General features: G+C 39.2%; 1 protein-coding gene across 2 annotated transcripts in view; it reads right to left on the reverse strand.

Moving 5' to 3' along the window:
- The window catches only part of LOC126161294 (filamin-A), a 917852-nt gene that overhangs the window by 461130 nt on the left and 437546 nt on the right, over positions 1–19176 (reverse strand). For both annotated transcript variants that reach the window (XM_049917033.1, XM_049917034.1), the window contains exon 12: positions 16978–17085. In XM_049917033.1, the coding sequence (XP_049772990.1) occupies positions 16978–17085 (108 nt within the window). The remainder of the gene's footprint in view (positions 1–16977; positions 17086–19176) is intronic.

Below are 19176 nucleotides of genomic sequence, written 5' to 3' on the forward strand. Positions count from 1 at the left end.
AAAAATCTGCAAAATCGGAAGAGGCAAATTGCGGACCATTATCAGTAACAAGAGTAGAGGGAAGGCCTTCCGAAGAGAAAATGCGAGATAGAGCATTGGTGGTTGCCGCGATGGAAGGTGACATGCAACGGACAATGAAAGGAAAGTTAGAGTAGGCGTCAATAACGAGAAGCCAATAAGTACCTAAAACAGGTCCCGTGAAGTCAGTATGAATACACTCCCAGGGCTTCTCAGGTGAAGGCCACGGTGACAAAGATAACACCATCCCTAGCCGTGAGGCGGTAACGCAAAGCGTAGTAGTTCCGCAGCAGATCAGAAGTCTTAGCGGACGGACTATCTGGCCAACCCTTCTGAATACAACGTAAAAGCCGGCAGAGGGTAGGGTCAGAACCCATAGCAGCCGCCAGCTGGTCCCCGGTGATGGGGAACCCATCCACAACCCGCTGCTCGGCAACATCCAGGTGGAAACACAAAAGTTCATCCCTATCGAATGCCAGATCAGGAACCATGGGAAGGTGAGACAGTGCATCAGCATTCGCATGTTGAGCCGTCAGCCGGAAATGAATCTCATAATTGAAACGAGACAAGTAAGGAGCCCAACGCTGGAGGCAGTGTGCAGCCTTGCTGGGAAGTGACGTTGATGGATGAAACAAGGAAACAAGTGGTTTGTGATCCGTAACAAGATGAAATTTGGATCCACAGAGAAAAACACCAAACTTATGAAGAGCATAAATAATGGCCAAAGCTTCTATTTCAATTTCAGAATACTTTTGTTGGGCATCCGTGAGCGTTTTGGAGGCATAAGCAATGGTTTGTTCAGAACCATCAGAAAAATGGTGCGCAAGGATTGCACCGACCCCGTATTGAGAGGCGTCTGTGGCAAGAACAAGATGTTGGCCAGGTCGATAATTTCTGGAAAGCCGCATCACATGATGCGGACCAGTGAAAGGGCACATTTTTATGCAACAGGCGATGCAACGGCTGAGCCACCAAAGCCGCAGACGGTAAAAACCTGTGACAGTACAGTAGAGCATCGATTATCCAAAGTAATTGGGGGACATGGGTGTTCGGAAAACTGGTTTGTTCGGATAATCGAACTGTACATGTTTATTTGCCAAAAAGAAGTACTGTACAGTAAATTTATTCATAAAAACAGGCATCTCTTTTAGTATTACAAAGTAACATACAAAGGCAATTTCAGTAGGAATAAACAACACGTTTACATTTAAGCATTTTGTATCGTCAAGTTCACTTCTTCAGGCAGCAGCACACAAGTGGTCGTAACAGAGAACAGAAGGTGACTCTTTGCACCATGAGAAGCTGTTCTTGGGGGCGCGCAAATCTTCAAACTGTGCGGAGCGGCATGCCTCAACTCTTAGCTGGCGTGGCTGTTGCTGTGAACAGCTTTGATACTGCCACTACTTCTACTGCCAGAGCCAAGCCGACAGAAGTGTGCTGATTGTTGAAACACAGCGACTGGCGGCTTGGCCAGTCAGCAGCGTCTTGTGAAGGCCCCATTAGAAGCAATGTCCCGCCAGCGGTGGCCCAGTGTGGCGACGAATGTGGGAGTGAGGGGGATGATGGACGGTAGGGTGGGAGAGTAACAGGTGCAAGCGAGTACACAGTTCGGTTAAGCGGTCATTCGGCTGACCGACGTTCAGATAATCGACACTCTACTGTATGTTATTTTCCCCAAGAAGGCCTGCAGTTCCTTAACAGATGTAGGGTGAAGAAGGGCATTGATCGTAGCAACAGTTTGCTGAATTGGACGAATACCATCCCGTGAGAGTTGAAACCCCAAGTACGTGATAGATGACTGAAAAAAATTGTGATTTCTGAAGATTACACTTAAGACCGGCAGTCTGTAAGACATGAAAAAGTGTGCAGAGATTTTGAAGATGTTCGTCAGTGGTGGAGCCAGTGACGACAATGTCGTCCTGGTAATTTATACACCGAGGGACAGTGAGCAATAATTGTTCCAAGAATCGCTGAAAGAGAGCAGGGGTGCTGGCAACCCCAAATGGCAATCGTCGGTATTGATAGAGGCCGAAAGGCAGGTTAAGGACCAGAAACTGCCGGGAAGCAGCATCGAGAGGAAGTTGATGATACGCTTCTGACAGGTCAAATTTAGAAAAATACTGGCCTCCAACAAGTTTAGTGAACAATTGTTCAGGTCGGGGCATAGGGTAAGTGTCGATGAGGCATTTGAGCATTTACAGTGGCTTTGAAATCGCCACAGAGATGAATATCACCATTTGGCTTAGTAACGACAACGACAGGAGAGGACCACTCACTGGAAGTGACAGGAAGCAAGACCCCTGAAGCAGTGAGACGATCCAGCTCCCGTTTGACCTGATCACGAAGGGCCACAGGGATGGGCCGAGCCCGAAACAACTTTGGCCGAGCAGTGGGTTTGAGTGTGATATGAGCTTCAAAGTCATTTGCACGGCCTAACCGAGGAGAAAAAGGGACAAAAATGTTGTCGACAAGGAATCCAATTGAGCATAAGGAATAGCATCAGAGACGATATTGACAGAGTCATCTACGGAGAACCCAAAAACGCGAAAGGCATCGAAACCAAAAAGATTCTCCGCGTTACTATGGTTGACCACAAATATGGGAACAGTGCAAACGACAGATTTGTAAGATACCTCAGCATCAAATTGTCCCAAGAGAGAAATCTTCTGTTTATTGTAAGTCCGTAATTGCCTAGTAACAGGTGACAGGATTGGAGAACCCAACTGAAGATACATCTGAGAATTGATGATAGTGGCAACAGAACCAGTATCCACTTGCATGCGTACATCTCTACCTAGTATTTGGACAGTGAGGAATGGTTAGGCCGAGGCTGTGCTCGGGAGTGTACTGCGGCCACATCGGCAGGCGCGGACACGTCACACGCTTCATCAACATCGCACAGAGGTTGTACTTCCCCGATGTCACCCCAGGCCTCTATTTGCGCTCCAGCGGCGCGAGAAATTTCAAAAGACTGAGCGATGTATAGGACTTCATCTAGAGTCGGATTTGCCAACAGAAGGGCACATTGCCTAACTTCTTTGTCGGGTGCCGATCGGATAATAGCATCCCGTACCGTGGAATCGGCATAGGATTCTTTGTGAACTGCAGTAACGAATTGACAATTTCTACTGAGGCCGTGAAGTTCAGCAGCCCAAGCGCAATAGGATTGATTCGGTTGTTTTTGACAATGATAAAAGGCAACACGAGTGGCTACCACATGCGTTTGCTTTTGAAAATAAATGGACAGAAGTGAGCACATTTCAGCAAAGGACAAAGACACAGGATCTTTCAAAGGAGCCAATTGCGACAACAACCGATACATTTGAGGTGAAATCCGTGTAAGGAACAGAGACTTACATGTTTGTTCGTCCGCGACATGAAATGCCAAGAAGTGCTGTCGAAGATGTTTTTCGTATCCAGATCAGTCTTCCGCCGTCTCTTCGTAAGGAGGAAAAGGAGGTAGAGACAACATGCCGTGACAAAGTGTAGCATGTATGTAAGTGAAACGTGGACAATAAATAGTTTAGACAAGAAGAGAATAGAAGCTTTTGAAATGTGGTGCTACAGAAGAATGCTGAATATTGGAAGGGTGGATCAAACGACTAATGAGGAGGTATTGAATAGAACTGGAGAGAAGAGAAATTTGTGGCACAACTTGAGTAGAAGAAGGGATCAGTTGGTAGGACATATTCTGAGGCATCAAGGGATCACCAATTTAGTATTGGAGGGCAGCATGGAGGGTAAAAATCATAGATGGAGACAAAGAACTCTTCCTTCCAATTAATTTTTCCTATTATTCAAGCAATTATTAATCAATTTCCATTATCACATCTATATTCAATGGTGACCATTTAGTCGATGGTAACAATAAAATTTTTTGAGATAAATGATTCATATTATTATTATGAGAAACTAACGACATTTTCATTAGAATTGTAAGATGTCCACAGGACTGGTAACGATAAAAACATTGAAGGAGCAAACTAAAATTAAATTCTGCCTACAAATAAGACGAGCCAGAACTGCTGATTTGAGCATTAAATGTAGAAAGCTGCTACACTGTATGCTTACATGGTCGCACTTGGTGCCATCTCTCTGGCAGTAGATTATCTCCTTTCCTTCTGATTAATATCCTTCTCAGAAAGGGCATTTCTACTGAAAAGTTAAATATGTGTACAAAGTCATCATTAAAGTGCAAGGTAAGTCATTCAGATTCTATAAGACTGTCTCAGATAATGATCAGGTTCATTAGTGAATACGCAGCTAAAACTACTTTAATTGAAAAGTACCGATAGAGAGAAAATTTTATTCATAATTTCATTAAAAACTATTTGCAATAGAGTCAAAGGAAACGGCCATTGTTGAAAATTCATTACAAAATGCAATATGCAAAGATGTCAGAAACTGAGCTTGGCAACAGTTGAAGGTAACACACAAACTCGTGAACTGGCTGATGGCAACCAAAGCAACGATGTTGGCATCCTACTATCAATACAGGATGACACTGGCAATATAACTAATCATGATGTCACTTTAATTATAGTCAATGAAACAACTTCTCAGTTCTCACCAGGAACTGTTTTTTGAAGTACTGGAACTGAAAGGCGTGATAGCAAAAATGCCTTTGATTGCTTGCTCATGACACCACAAACGCAAGAACAAGAAACATTTTGTAAAAACAATGTAAATAGTAGTGAGACACACAGTTTGATACTACTCATGCAACAATTAACACAACAGTTAACAAAACAACAGGAATTTCAGGAAAATGTAACACAACAACTTAAGGGTATACGACAACAGTTTACACAGAAAAATCAGGCATTTAATGATTTTAACAATAATATTATTCAACAGTTCAGTGAGGTGAGCAAAAGTATATGCACTGAATTACCTGATGAACTATCCAGGAAGTTGACAGAGCTAGGAAAACAGGTAAAACAAGAAATAATTACTGACTTATCCTGCAACATAAATACATTAATGGAAAGAGTATCATCTGTAAATGAGAAACAGGAACAACTTGCAGATGAGTTACAGAACCTTAGTGAAGCATATTTTCAAATTCACGAGATGCAATCCCAAGTGGATGCTTCGGCAAAAAATGTGACAAATGCAGTCAGCGAGCTGCAAGACCTGTGCAAAAACTTATCTACAGAAGTATAAAAGTTAAGTCTAAGAGTGCACAGGTTAAGTTAAGAGTCAAAATTTGGCAAAAAATAGAGAGATAAGGTATGTGCAGATGTAATGGAAACAACTGAAAAAGCTGAAGCTAGGATGCTGAATAAAGGCAGTACCCCTGCTGAAAAGATAGTGTCAGAGTGCAAAATTTATGTAGACATAATAGAAGAAGCTCTAAAAGAGAAAGAAAGTCAATTTCTAACTAAAATAGATTCAGGTTTAAAGGAAGCAGAGGAAAGGTTACAAGGCAGTATTGTTAAAATTACTGACATTCCAAAACAACATTTGGCAGAAAACTAATTCATGCTTTTAGAGAAGTTTGATACTTTGACTGGTTACCCACAATATGTGGTTAGCCCATCAAGGGAAAATAGTCAAGGTCGCAGAATGCAACAATGCTTTCTGGCTCCTATTCCTGTCAATCAAGTGCAAATGCCATGTGCTTCGCCACAGGCAAAGATACACCTGCCTGTCACTGACAGCGCAGTGTGTTTGTCAACATCCTTGAAGATGAGAAATTACGTAGGCATCAACAGTTTCTGGTATTAACCTCTGAAGGGAAGAGAACTAACCCCATGGCCATTATCAGAGCATTTTGAAATTTTTTACCTTGTGCGTGGACCAAAGCCCAGAAAAAGAGATTCATTGTTGGATACAAACAGGGTGATGTTCTACTATGGGTTACGGACATGGTGGAATGTTGCCACTACCATGTTTGAGAGTGACTTTCTGGGCAAATATTGGTCTGAGGCTATATAAGAGAGGCCCAGACATTAAGTATTGAACTCAGCTCCATTCAACAGCAAACATAGAAGGTTAAGGGGCTATTTTGAAAAATATTTGAATAAAACCAGATACTGGACAGACCTAGTATCTCAAGTAGACATGCTGAAAATTTTAAAGAGCCATCTTCCTGCCCACAGTAGGGAAAAACTCATTTCCATTTTGGAACACAAAACCGAATATTTCCTATCAGTACTGGACTCTACGGATTTTATATACAAAGAGAGATCAGCACAACCCAAGCCTGATAATACACCGATAGTGCCCAGAGATTTATGGACCGACAAGGGAACAATGGATTCATAGTCCGACACAGATGGCAACCTTACCCCACACAGACCTACGGTAACGGTAACAGTAATCACAACGGCAATGGGAAAAGCCATAAATTCAAGGGCAGATATAAAAGAAATGGGCAAACATTTAACAAAAACAACTACAAAAGGCAAGTGGAGTATGGCCAGCCTGTACAATATGAACAGACACAAGCTACCAGCAATAATCAGCTGATTGCTTGGCAAACACAAAACTATTCCAGACAGTCAAATAGTCCACAGGCAGCAAAATTCAGCCAGCAAAGTAATGCACATATGCTAAATAACATACAAAGGCAAAGAGAATTTCCACTGAGAGTCTCACAGGATACTGATCAGGATACTAATTGTGTAATCAGATCCATATAGTAGAAGTTACACCTAACCCAGAGACCAATGCTACCATGGGCCGGAAAACTTGAACCGATCATGGTAGGCTCCTGTTCTGTGACCTGTGGGGGGGGGGGGGAGTGGGTGCATGAGCTTGATTGACACTTGCTTTATCAGATACAATCAAGGTAGTGATGTGAAAGATGATCTGTATCAAAGTAATAAGAGTACACAGGAAAACTTGGTCATGGTCATGGTCAAGGGCAAGATACAAGCTACTATTAAAGCCAAAATATTTGCCACTGATCAGAAATCAAAATGAGCCAAAATACAAGCCTTAAATCCCATCCAATTAGGACAGTTTTCTGTATGATGCAATTTTTTGACAGTAGAGAAATTAATAGTTGATTGTTTAATTGGTATGGATAAATTTAGGTCATACCAAATACAAATTGATATAGGCAAGGGCCAATGCCATTTCACAGTAAATAATCAATTATTTGCAGTAGATCTAATCAGGGGAAGTACTGATAAGACATAAATCTGAAGTTACTCATGACTTTGAGGTTTAATTGGTAAATCCAATAGTCACGTTTGTCAACACATTCAATAACAAACAGTCGGCAGCAGAGAAGGTAAACATCGATACGAGAAACACAAAGGTAAGTGAACCAAGTGCCCAACTCAAGAACAGCAAGAAGAACTTAGGGAACTGATACTTGCTTATATATCGTATTTACTCGAATCTAAGCCGCACTCGAATCTAAGCCACACCTGAAAAATGAGACTCGAAATCAAGGAAAAAAAATTTTCCTGAATCTAAGCCGCGTCTGAAATTTGAGACTCTAAATTCAAGGGGGGAGAAAAGTTTTAGGCCACACCTCCAAATCGAAACAAAGTTGGTCCATTGTAATATGAGACACAATTTAGGTCGAATGAATGGCGATACAGCTACAATAGTTTGGTTCGAGTCGTAAGCTTAGCAGTTAAGCTTTATCAGGTAGCCATTGCTATGCATCAGGCGCTCCATCCATATTTTTACAGGTACCCTTCCTTTTTCATGTGCTTCGTCTGGTTTGAATTGATTGCTTATTTTTCTTTGATCTGATAAGTGCCGTTCTCTTTGTTGTAGGTGTTTACGTCACTCTAAGCTGAAAATGCATTACTGTACTGTGTCACAATTGTTTGTCGCATTCTGATAATGTGTGTTTACGACCTGTCGCCACTCGAGGCATGGCTTGCTTTTGTGCACGCTACCGCCGCTTACAATTAAAAAACAAAAGAGAGGAATCGTCTCATTAGTGAAACAGTGGCAAGAAACTGCTATTTGATGTTACTTACACTGCGGCTTTCTTCGATAATGATCAACAAGAACAAAATAATAGACTGTGTATGATAGAAGATGTTCTGAATGAGAATTTAGCAAAACTTTTTCTCCGTTTGAAAATCTTTGCAGACGCCTCTTTAGTACATTACATTCTGCACAGAAATTAGAGTCATCTTAGATTTAAAAATCTAGTCAATTGCCATGCTTCATTTCTGACTGTACCACTATTAGGCATAAGAATAATATGAATATAAATATGACATGATATGTATATTCTTCCACGTTTGCTGTTGTCTCACTCTAGTTTTGTAGTTTATTAGGTAGACAGGATTTAAATGAGATAGCAGCAAACATGAAACAATACATGGCAAAATGTTTATATTCGTATTATTCTTATGGTGAAGAGAATACTGCATGTGATTCACAATATATAAAAGTTCCTATTAGCAACCATCTCTTCTCACAGGTAGGAAAAAATTCAGAACGTAGAGTTGGCCATATTGACAAACATCCCAAACAGTCTTGCCAGTCGGATTTTCGTAGTACATTGAAATGCTGCTATATTCGAAGATGAACAATACGGAATTTGTATTTACTTCGTTGGATAATGTATGAAAATGCAGTGGTCAAAACTAGGGGCAGAGAAAAAAGTTCATCTTCCATCTTTTTTTTTTTTAATTTATTTACTGAGGCAGAGGTTTTTGGCGCCAGTATTTATCTTTGTCCCTGCAAAACATGCCTGTGTAGTGCTACATATATTCAATGGGATAACTTAGTTGTGGCGGCACCTACCAACATTTTTCAGAACTTCCGCTTACTTTGCACTCGAATCTAAGCCTCAGGTGGATTTTTGGGTTACAAAAACCAGAAAAAAAGTGTGGCTTGGATTCAAGTTAATACAGTACATGTATTTGAAAAAATACAAGATATCATTAAGGATTTAGTGCAGAAGATGGAAGTATACCCTCACAAAACTTTTTATTCTACTTCATACCCTATACCATGGACAAAGAGGGAAGCAGTAAGAATATAGATTAACAGGATGTTTTCCCCTTACTGTAGTTCTATTTTGTCCATGAGTAGGGCAGATGGCAAGCTGTGCTTGGTCCTCAATGTACATAACATTAATAAGATTATTGTACCAGTTCAAACACATCCAGACAATTTAAAGGAACAGTTTATGAAATTCCATGATGCTAAATTTCTTACTATAATCGATCTCTGATACTCATATTGGCAAATAAAACTACATGAAGAAAATCAGTAGTATACCATCTTTGTATGTGGATGGAGGAGCTTCAAATTTCAAGTATTACCAGTTGGACTGAACGTAAGTGCAAGTGTAGTTATCTGTGCTCTGGACAAAGTGTTAGGGCCCGAACTTTTGAGTAAGGTAACAGTATACTTGGATGACCTTTCAGTTGCCACACCCACTGGGGTAGAATAAGTATTGACCCACTTTTCCAAACATGGAGTAACAGCAAAGCACAAGAAATCTAATTTCAGACAAGAAAGGTAAAATTTTTAGGACACATAATCTCTTCTGAAGGCATACTGCCAGACCCTAAAAAACTTGAAGCCATTAGGAACTGTCCTGTTCCTCAAAACAAGAGGGAATTAAAGGCATACTTAGGCTTAGTTTCATTTTCAGGAAATTCATCACTAACCAATTTATGAACAGTAATGCTTTACTCAAACTTCTCTGGAAAATCAGACCTTGGTTATGGGACAAGCAATGTCAAACAGATTTCAAGAACATCAAGCAAGCCTTATTAAATGCTAATATTTTATCTCAACCAGTCATGAAGAAGGATTTTTGTTGATGCACCGATGTGTCTTCTCAAGGTCTGAAAAAATGGTAGAAGAAGAAGGAAAACTCATCCCTAAAGTAATTAGCTTCATCAGTTTCACCTTACCTGAAAATGAATGTTCATATTCATTTATGGAGTTGGATGGATTGGCTGTAATTTGGTTCTTTTAAAGGTTTGAATATTTCCTTTGGAGTAAACACACAAAACTATGCTGTGACCATCAGTGCCTATAGTTTCTCTTAACTTGTAAATTGCTACACTGACAGATAGCCAGATAGTGCATGTATCTTCAGTAATTTGATTTTGAAATAGTGTACAAAAAGGAAACCAAAATATAATAACTGATGCTCTTTCTTGATTACCACAAGGTTCTTTTAGAGCAGGAAGGTGAAATAGAGCTATGTTGATGAAAGCATAAACCCTCTGATCATACTACATCCACATGTGTAATTACATGGAGCAATTACAGGAAAACTTATGCAAAATAGTGATGAAAAGGTTTTTCACTATTCACAGAGGTGTTCTGTTCCATAGGAACCATCCCGAACAAGAACAATGGCACATGTGTTTGCCAGAGGAATATCTGCATGATTTTACATTATACACACACAATACTTGGGGCCATTATGGCACTGCAAAGTGCACTGACAAAATAGGTTAATATTGTTATTTCCCCAACCTTAGATGAAGACTACTACAGATGGAAAGAAAGTGTATTGTCTGCCAGAAAACAAAACATTCTAACATCTCCAAACAGATTGAACTTCATCCCATTGTGGTTAAAAAATCTCTAGAAAAGGTATTGTTGGATGTGGCTGTAACTTATCCCAGGGGTAAGGGGTGAGTAAAGTACATAGTAGTTCTGTATGATATTTTCACCAAATACAAAAAACTGCATGCTGTACAGAACATTACAGCCAGTTCAAAATAAGATGAATCGAAGAATATTATTTTGCAAGAGTTGGAAAACCAGAAGTCATGTTAACAGAGAATGCCTCATATTTTGTTGGATGTCAATGGAAAGAGTTTGTAGATTCCAACCAAATCAAACACATTTTAATACCCAAATTTCATCCCGATGTATCCCCCATAGTAATGGTGTTTAAGGAATTCAACAGGTTTGTGAGGACCTATATACCTTGTAAACTTACCAAGTGGATTGAATATGTTGCTCTCTTCTTACAGGTTGTTTATAACCTTCCCCATACATCAACTGGAGTTACACCAAATGAGCTGATGTTCAATTGCAAACAAGTGCATGAGTGGGAGAAACCTTTGACTGAGATACATATAGGAATTATCACAGCAAGCGGTAATCAAGCTTGAAATCTGGGCTAAATAAAGGAAAGGAATTTATGACAGAAAGCTGAAACATACAACACAATTTTATACAGGACAAAAGGTGTTACTTAGAACACATCCCAAATCCACAAAAATTGGGAAACTGAACCATAAATGGCAAATACTACACACTGGACCATACATAATCACGAAAATCTCCAACCCAGGAGCATACAGATTAGTACACATGAACACGGAGAAAGACGAGGGCCTTTACCCACACAAAGACTTGAGAATGTTTACATATTGAAGAAGGGCTGTATATCCTCTAAGCTGTATATATGTATAATAATATTAGATGTAGGATGCTGGAAAATCACATTCCAGAATTTATGTTGTTAGTTGATAAGGAAATTTTGTGTTTGTGTTGGTGTTTTTTGATATATGTCAAATGTATAAATGATAAGATGAGTATATGTAAAAAGGAAGAATTTTACTTTTATGTGTCTAGAGAGAACGATACTCTAAATACAAAGCTTCATCTTGTGCATGGCCCAGTTGTAAACAAATAAATGAACTTGCGAAATGCATGGTACAGTGCAATGCAATACACAACTTGCCGAGACGTAAGTGGTATTGGAGCAACACAGTGCATGCACATTTTGGAGCAAGCTAGTCAACAAACTGCAAGCATGTGCATGCAGACAGGCACAGCTGGAAGTGTTGGAGCACCCCCCACCCCACCCTAAAAAAAAAAAAAAAAAAAAAAAAAAAAAAAAAAAAAAAAAACTGATGAGCTTCAAAATGCACTAGCCTTTGTAAAGCCTGTTCAATAAACAGGGACACAGAGAAATAAGAGAGTCTATACTACAACTATGACTACCTGCACAATACACAAGCACGAAGATAAGCTGAGGGATTATAACCACAGGAAAGGGATGCTAAACTATGAGATATTTACTTAAGCTACGATTCTATATACATTATATCTATATATGCACAATATTTACAACTTTAAATACTGAAATGGCATGCACTAATTATATTTGATAGATGAGAAAAGTCTTGCTGCAGGTAAACAAGCAAGTACAGTATAAGTGACAAATTGATAAGAGACTGCACCATGCCTCTAAAATAATTTATCTTTCAGATTTATGAGGTAGGTAGAGACGCACATATGACATTAAATAAGTTTTTTGATAGCATGACTGCACACTGAAATGAATGAATACATGGCTGAATATATGAAATAGGTATTAGTAGCGATTGAGCCACTATACACTTATCTATGAAGATTTAGTTTTAAGTTAGTATTAAGATTTTTCTTCCAAAAATTAAGAAAGATAAATGCTTATAGAGTGTTGGATACCAAATAAACATAAGAAAGGACTGCACCACAAGTAAATATAGTTGTAAGTTTATGATATGTATGAATGTAATAGAGTGAAAGTATATGAAGAAGAAAACAGTTGCAGTACATCACATGTCATGATGCTGAACTAATAAGGTTGAGTACTACCAAATAATTAAGGGGTCAAAACCTAACTACTGTGAGTGTTGACTACCCATGAAAGCGTCAAATACCTGAATTACATGGAAATTTTTATGCACATTTGTTACTTATGTAAACATTGTTTTAGGATCATTATAGGTAACATATCATATTCATGATAAAACTCTGTAAACCTCAGCTGCACACACATGCGTGGGGATGGATATGTGTGTGTGTGTGTGTGTGTGTGTGTGTGTGTGTGTGTGTGCGCGCGCACGAGTGTATACCTGTCCTTTTTTCCCCCTAAGGTAAGTCCTTTTTTCCCCCTAAGGTAAGTCTTTCCGCTCCCGAGATTGGAATGACTCCTTACCCTCTCCCTTAAAACTCACATCCTTTCATCTTTCCCTCTCCTTCCCTCTTTCCTGATGAAGCAACCGTTTGTTGCGAAAGCTTGAATTTTGTGTGTGTGTTTGTGTTTGTTTGTGTGTCTATCAACATACCAACGCTTTCGTTTGGTAAGTTACATCATTTTTGTTTTTGGATATATATTAAAAGAAGCTGACATGCCTATAAAAATTGATAACCATTCGAAAGAATAACTCGAATGGGCTATGCCCAAACCGGCCAGGATTGTCAACCTTCAAACAGGGAAATAACCTAAGGCACTGTGCACCTCTGCATGATGTCTGCACAGTAGGGGAGGGGGGGCAGGTGGTAATTGTTGTATTAAATCATATTACATGTTCATTCTTTACTTTTATATAAACTACATGTAAACTGAATGAGTTATAGACACCGCCAAAGGAAAATTAATGAGTTGCTTTGTGACAAGAATAATGTTTTGAAACATAATTAAATATCTGTATGAAACAAAGTAAGAAATATGCTCTTCAACTTATTAATTCCTGTATTTCACACCTTTGCCTCCAGAAGTGGCAGTGTACGGACATATACTTTGATCCATCACACCAGTATTGTGAAAAATGTGTATCTCAACCATTCATTAAAAGTGTTATAAAAAGTTATTGAAAAAGCAATATTTATTTGCACAGTTAAGTAGTCAACTCCTATCTGCTCATCATTTCACTTGTCGCTGAGATCCTGCATCAAGAGGTTCGGTGCAGAAAAGAAGAATTTACACGGTATCCGGAGGACCGTTCCTGCATCGACATTGTCACAATCGAGACTAAACCCAAAGGAATTAATGTGAAGCAGTATGTAATGCAAAAAGTGTTTTGGACTTCAATGTATTGATATAAAAAAACATGTAAACTCCATCCACAGGCCCTGCTGGACCCAGCGGTACCGACCAGCCACCAAGTCATCCTCAGCCCACACGCATCACCAGATGCGAATATGGAGGGGCACGTGGTCAGCACACCGGCCGTATGTCAGTTTCCGAGATCAGAGCCGCTACATCTCAATCAAGTAGCTCCTCAGTTTGCCTCACAAAGGCTGAGTGCACTTCACTGGCCAACAGTGCTCGGCAGACCAGATGGTCACCTATCCAAGTGCTAGCCCAGTCTGACAGTGCTAATTTCAGTGATCTGATGGGAACCAGTGTTAGCACTGCAGCAAGGCTCTTGGCTATTGATATTAAAGGTCTGCTGATATTGGTATCAGTTAATGTTCACCCAGGATTGTGCACAGATTCATAAATTACCTTCAAATTTGTTTCAATTATTCTTTCCAATCAATTTTTCCAATTATTCAAGCAAGTATTAATTTCCATTACCACATCGCTATTCAGAAAGCAGTATTGAACAATTAGATACTAGTAGTTCAGTATAGTATGTTCCACTGAATAAAAAGCAAATATTAGAAGCAGAATTAATAGCAACCAAAGGTACAAGTCAACTAATAATGCAGAAACACTTACAGTAACTAGAAATGAAGTGAATTCACATTTATAGAAAGTAGACTCTAGTGTCAAATCTTCTGATCGTGAAGAAACTGATTATAATACAGATTTGATGGATGAGAAGTCACCACCTTCTTATTAGTGATAATTTACCATATTCAGCTATGACTGAAAAATTATCTCCTATTATTAATCAGAACTTACTACTATTTGTTAGTACTGAGAAGTCGGTATCTTCAGTTATTACTGACAATTTACCAGTGCCTATTATTATTGAGATTTTACCATAATCTTTAACTACTGGGTATTTACCAGCCCCATTTAATACTGAGAATTTATCATGTTACATTATTATTAAGAAGTTATTAACAAAAATTTACTATGTATTGGTATTAATGATATATATTTGCTCTACAAGTGAAGTTTGGTACATCATTAGCTAGCTTTACAGACAAGAGATCTATCACACATTAATCTCATAAAATTAATTACTTAAACTATGGATACATTATACATGAAATTATTATACAGTTACATGATTTATGATTTGCACACAAGCAGTGTGTGTTCCATGAAAAGAAATATTATTACTTCAAAATTATGTTTAGTATTGTAAAGAAAACTGGGAGAACATGTAGTTTACATCAGATAGTGAGAACAGTTACTACAGTTGTGCATAATTTTTATTTTTAATAATAGCCAGAGCCCTTTGCAATTTGATGGCTGTACATCACATTGGTCCACTACCTCATAGCTCAGGAATGGCAGACATTTCCACTGGCATGCATCTGTGTGGTGTACATACAGATAGTGACCAAAAATTTTACAGAAAGGGACACACAAATACTGACAACATGTATCATCGATATGACATTTAAATACTAGCAAGAATATAATAGAACTGAAAATTATTAAGAAACGTTAATCAAGTGACCAACAGGCCCTGTTAAAAGTTATGCTACTGAAGTATCTCCAGAATCTTCAAACTGTGGTTGGTCATTTGGGGAGTACAAACATTTAGTAGTTTCATAGGTAACCACATTTATATTTTCTAGTATCTGTAGGGGATTGCTACAAAAGAAAACACTGATTGGATAACCATAATGTCATAATGTGACGGCTGGGGAGGCCAGCTAGAAACCAACATCTGTACTAAATAACACACAAGTGAGTACGGTAGTGTGGCTAAGGTGTTTGCTCTGTTGATGTAGTCTGATGAAGAATACAAGTTTATAAGCTGAATTCACTAGCAAAATCTTGTTTATGGGTATATCTACTGCTCAATTCAAAACCTTTTCCATATGATGAGTGAATGTAGTTTCACACATCATAATTTAATTTTAATGAGTAATGAACACAAGGAGTCTAAAAATTACTAAGTGACACGTTAAAAATACCACTGACAGTAAAATAAAATAGAAAATCTCATGTTAGAGACAGAAGAAATTGCACAGAGTATGTATTTTTCACCATTTTTAACAGATAACTTGTTAACACAGATTTCAAGGAATGTAAACAATATTCTGATTTATTGAAAACTCAAGAATTTCTGACAGCATATCATTCCATGAAACAGGCAGTATTGCACTTATTCCGAAAAGGGCTGAAAATTGTCACCATCATCACAACTCCAACAGACAAGCACATTTGCCTGATTTCACCAATAACATTGATTTTTTCTAGTGATGAGACCTATCAAAAGTAAAGAGAAAAGCAGTAAAGGATAGTTACTTAGCCTATTTTTTGGCAAATACTTGAGTCTTCAAAATATCAGGCATTAACTATAACAAAATATCACTTGGTGGTTTAACTTTTACAAGCTTTCAGAGCCTGGTATTCATCCAAAAATGTCAGTATAGAGGGAGATCGCATCAATGGTGACAAGCAAAGTGTGTGATGGGAATGGGACAGGCACAAATTTCAGGTGAATTAGGAAATGGTTGGTATCTTGAATATAGGAGAGAATTTTTTGTTCTAAGGGTGATCTTCAGAAGAAGATAAAAGGCAAACTGTATGGTTTGGGTGGGCTAACAAGTTCTATGGATAGACGTTTACACCCTTGTGAGGGGCCTGAAGCTTTTAGGAGGGACTGCAGGTCATTGCCCATAGTACAAAGATTTCCCTCCTATATTAAAGATTGCATCCATTTCTCAGATTGTCTGAAATCCATGCCCATCCCACTCTCACTCCCCAGCAATCATTCTTTCCCTCTCATCCAATTCGGTAAGTCTCCCCTAACCCGAGATTCTGGATGACTTTTCTGTACTGTAATCCTTTTTCTAAACCTCTCCAGTCCTTTTCCTTCATCCCTCTTCCTTCCCCTTCAACTCTTCTGCCAGAAGAAGGAGCTACTGCCTCCAAAACTTGTAAGAGTTAAACATTTTAGTACGTGTGTTCTCTTGCCACCATTTGGCGAGTAGATTTCTTATCTATCCATTCAGATTATATTGTCAATAATTGATTATTTTTATTGCTATGAAATATCAGTTAGGATTTTCACAGAAATTGCTAAATAATTCTTTTGGAAAATCATAATTTATAGTACCCAGAATGTTTAACAGCCCCCGAAACATGCTTACCAGTCGAAAAGTAACTGTCTGCTGTTGGTCGAACAGAAGGACTAGGAGGGGTGATTTTGACGTATGGGGACGACAACTTTGGTGACTGACTGTGCTCTCTTTCATCTACTGGAAAGACACAACAAGTGATTAACATCGTAACAGATTTATCAACACTTGACACAAAGGATGAATGCCTTCTAGATGTGCCTAAGGATCTAAAAATACAATCTTGAAACAATTTATATACAAAACATTAAAGAGATTCACAAACATAGTTTAATAAAGGGAAACAGATAAAAATCTTTTAAGAATGTGTTTTCTTTTCTTTTCCATTAAACTGTCATAGAAGGAGCAGAGCAAATGTCCAGCTGAAAGCAACAAAAGGATGGGTCCCCTCCACCACATCAGAGTCAATGTTGCCACTGGGCAGAGGGCCGCTGCAGAAGACACGTGGTAAAGCATACTGTCTCAACCCAATAAAATACGCTATGCTGAGAAAGGGTAAAACACGTCTTTCAAAACCTGCATAATAATTACTATGTGCTGAGTCACTTTGCTCATTCAACTGTTATCCTGGGGTTTTTAGCAGGTGAGCATAAATCTCAAGTCCTTCAAACACATTCAAATCTACATCTACATCTACATACATACTCCGCAATCCACCATACGGTGCGTGGCAGAGGGTACCTCCTACCACAACTAGCATCTTCTCTCCCTGTTCCACTCCCAAACAGAACGAGGGAAAAATGACTGCCTATATGCCTCTATACGAGCCCTAATCTCTCTTATCTTATCTTTGTGGTCTTTCCGCAAAATATAAGTTGGTGGCAGTAAAATTGTACTGCAGTCAGCCTCAAATCCTGGTTATCTAAATTTCCTCAGTAGCAATTCACGAAAAGAATGCCTCCTTTCCTCTAGAGACTCCCACCCGAATTCCTGAAGCATTTCCGTAACACTCGCAAGATGATCAAACCTACCAGTAACAAATCTAGCAGCCCGCCTCTGAATTGCTTCTATGTACTCCCTCAATCTGACCTGATTGGGATCCCAAACGCTCGAGCGGTACTCGACAATAGGTTGTACTAGTGTTTTACAAGCGGTCTCCTTTACAGATGAACCACATTTTCCCAAAATTCTACCAATTAACCGAAGATGACTATCCACGTTCGCCACAACTGCCATTACATGCTTGACCCACTTCATATCGCTCTGCAATGTTACGCCCAAATATTTAATCGACGTGACTGTGTCAAGCGCTACACTACTAATGGAGTATTCAAACATTACGAGATTCCTTTTCCTATTCATCTGCATTAATTTACATTTATCTATATTTAGAGTTAGCTGCCATTCTTTACACCAATCACAAATCCTGTCCAAGTCATCTTGTATCCTCCTACAGTCACTCAACGACGACACCTTCCCATACACCACAGCATCATCAGCAAACAGCCACACATTGCTATCCACCCTATCCAAAAGTTCATTTATGTAGATAGAAAACAACAGCGGACCTACCACACTTCCCTGCGGCACCCCAGGTGATACCCTCACCTCCGATGAACACTCACCATCAAGGACAACGTACTCGGTTCTATTACTTAAGAAGCCTTCGAGCCACTCACATATTTGGGAACCAATCCCATATGCTCGTACATTAGTTAGGAGTCTGCAGTGGGGCACCGAGTCAAATGCTTTCCGGAAGTCAAGGAATATGGCATCCGTCTGATACCCTTCATCCATGGTTCGCAAGATATCATGTGAAAAAAGGGTGAGTTGCGTTTCGCAGGAGCGATGCTTTCTAAAGCCGTGCTGATGCATGGACAGCAACTTCTCTGTCTCAAGGAAATTCATCCAATTAGAACTGAGAATATGTTCAAGAATCCTGCAACAAATTGATGTTAAGGATATTGGTCTGTAATTTTGAAGGATATTGGTCTGTAATTTTGAGGATCCGTCCTTCTACCTTTCTTATATACAGGCGTCACCTGCACTTTTTTCCAGTCGCTCAGGACTTTACGCTGGGCAAGAGATTCGCGATAAATGCAAGCTAAGTAAGGAGCCAATGCAGTATACTCTCTGTAAAACCGAATTGGAATCCCATCAGGACCTGGCAGTTTATTTATTTTCAAGCCATTCAGCTGCTTCACAACCCCAGGGATGTCTATCACTATGTCCTCCATACGGGAATCTGTGCGAAACTCAAACGGCGGTATG

The sequence above is a fragment of the Schistocerca cancellata genome, chromosome 2 (genome assembly GCF_023864275.1).
Source record: "Schistocerca cancellata isolate TAMUIC-IGC-003103 chromosome 2, iqSchCanc2.1, whole genome shotgun sequence".
NCBI lineage: Eukaryota > Metazoa > Arthropoda > Insecta > Orthoptera > Acrididae > Schistocerca > Schistocerca cancellata.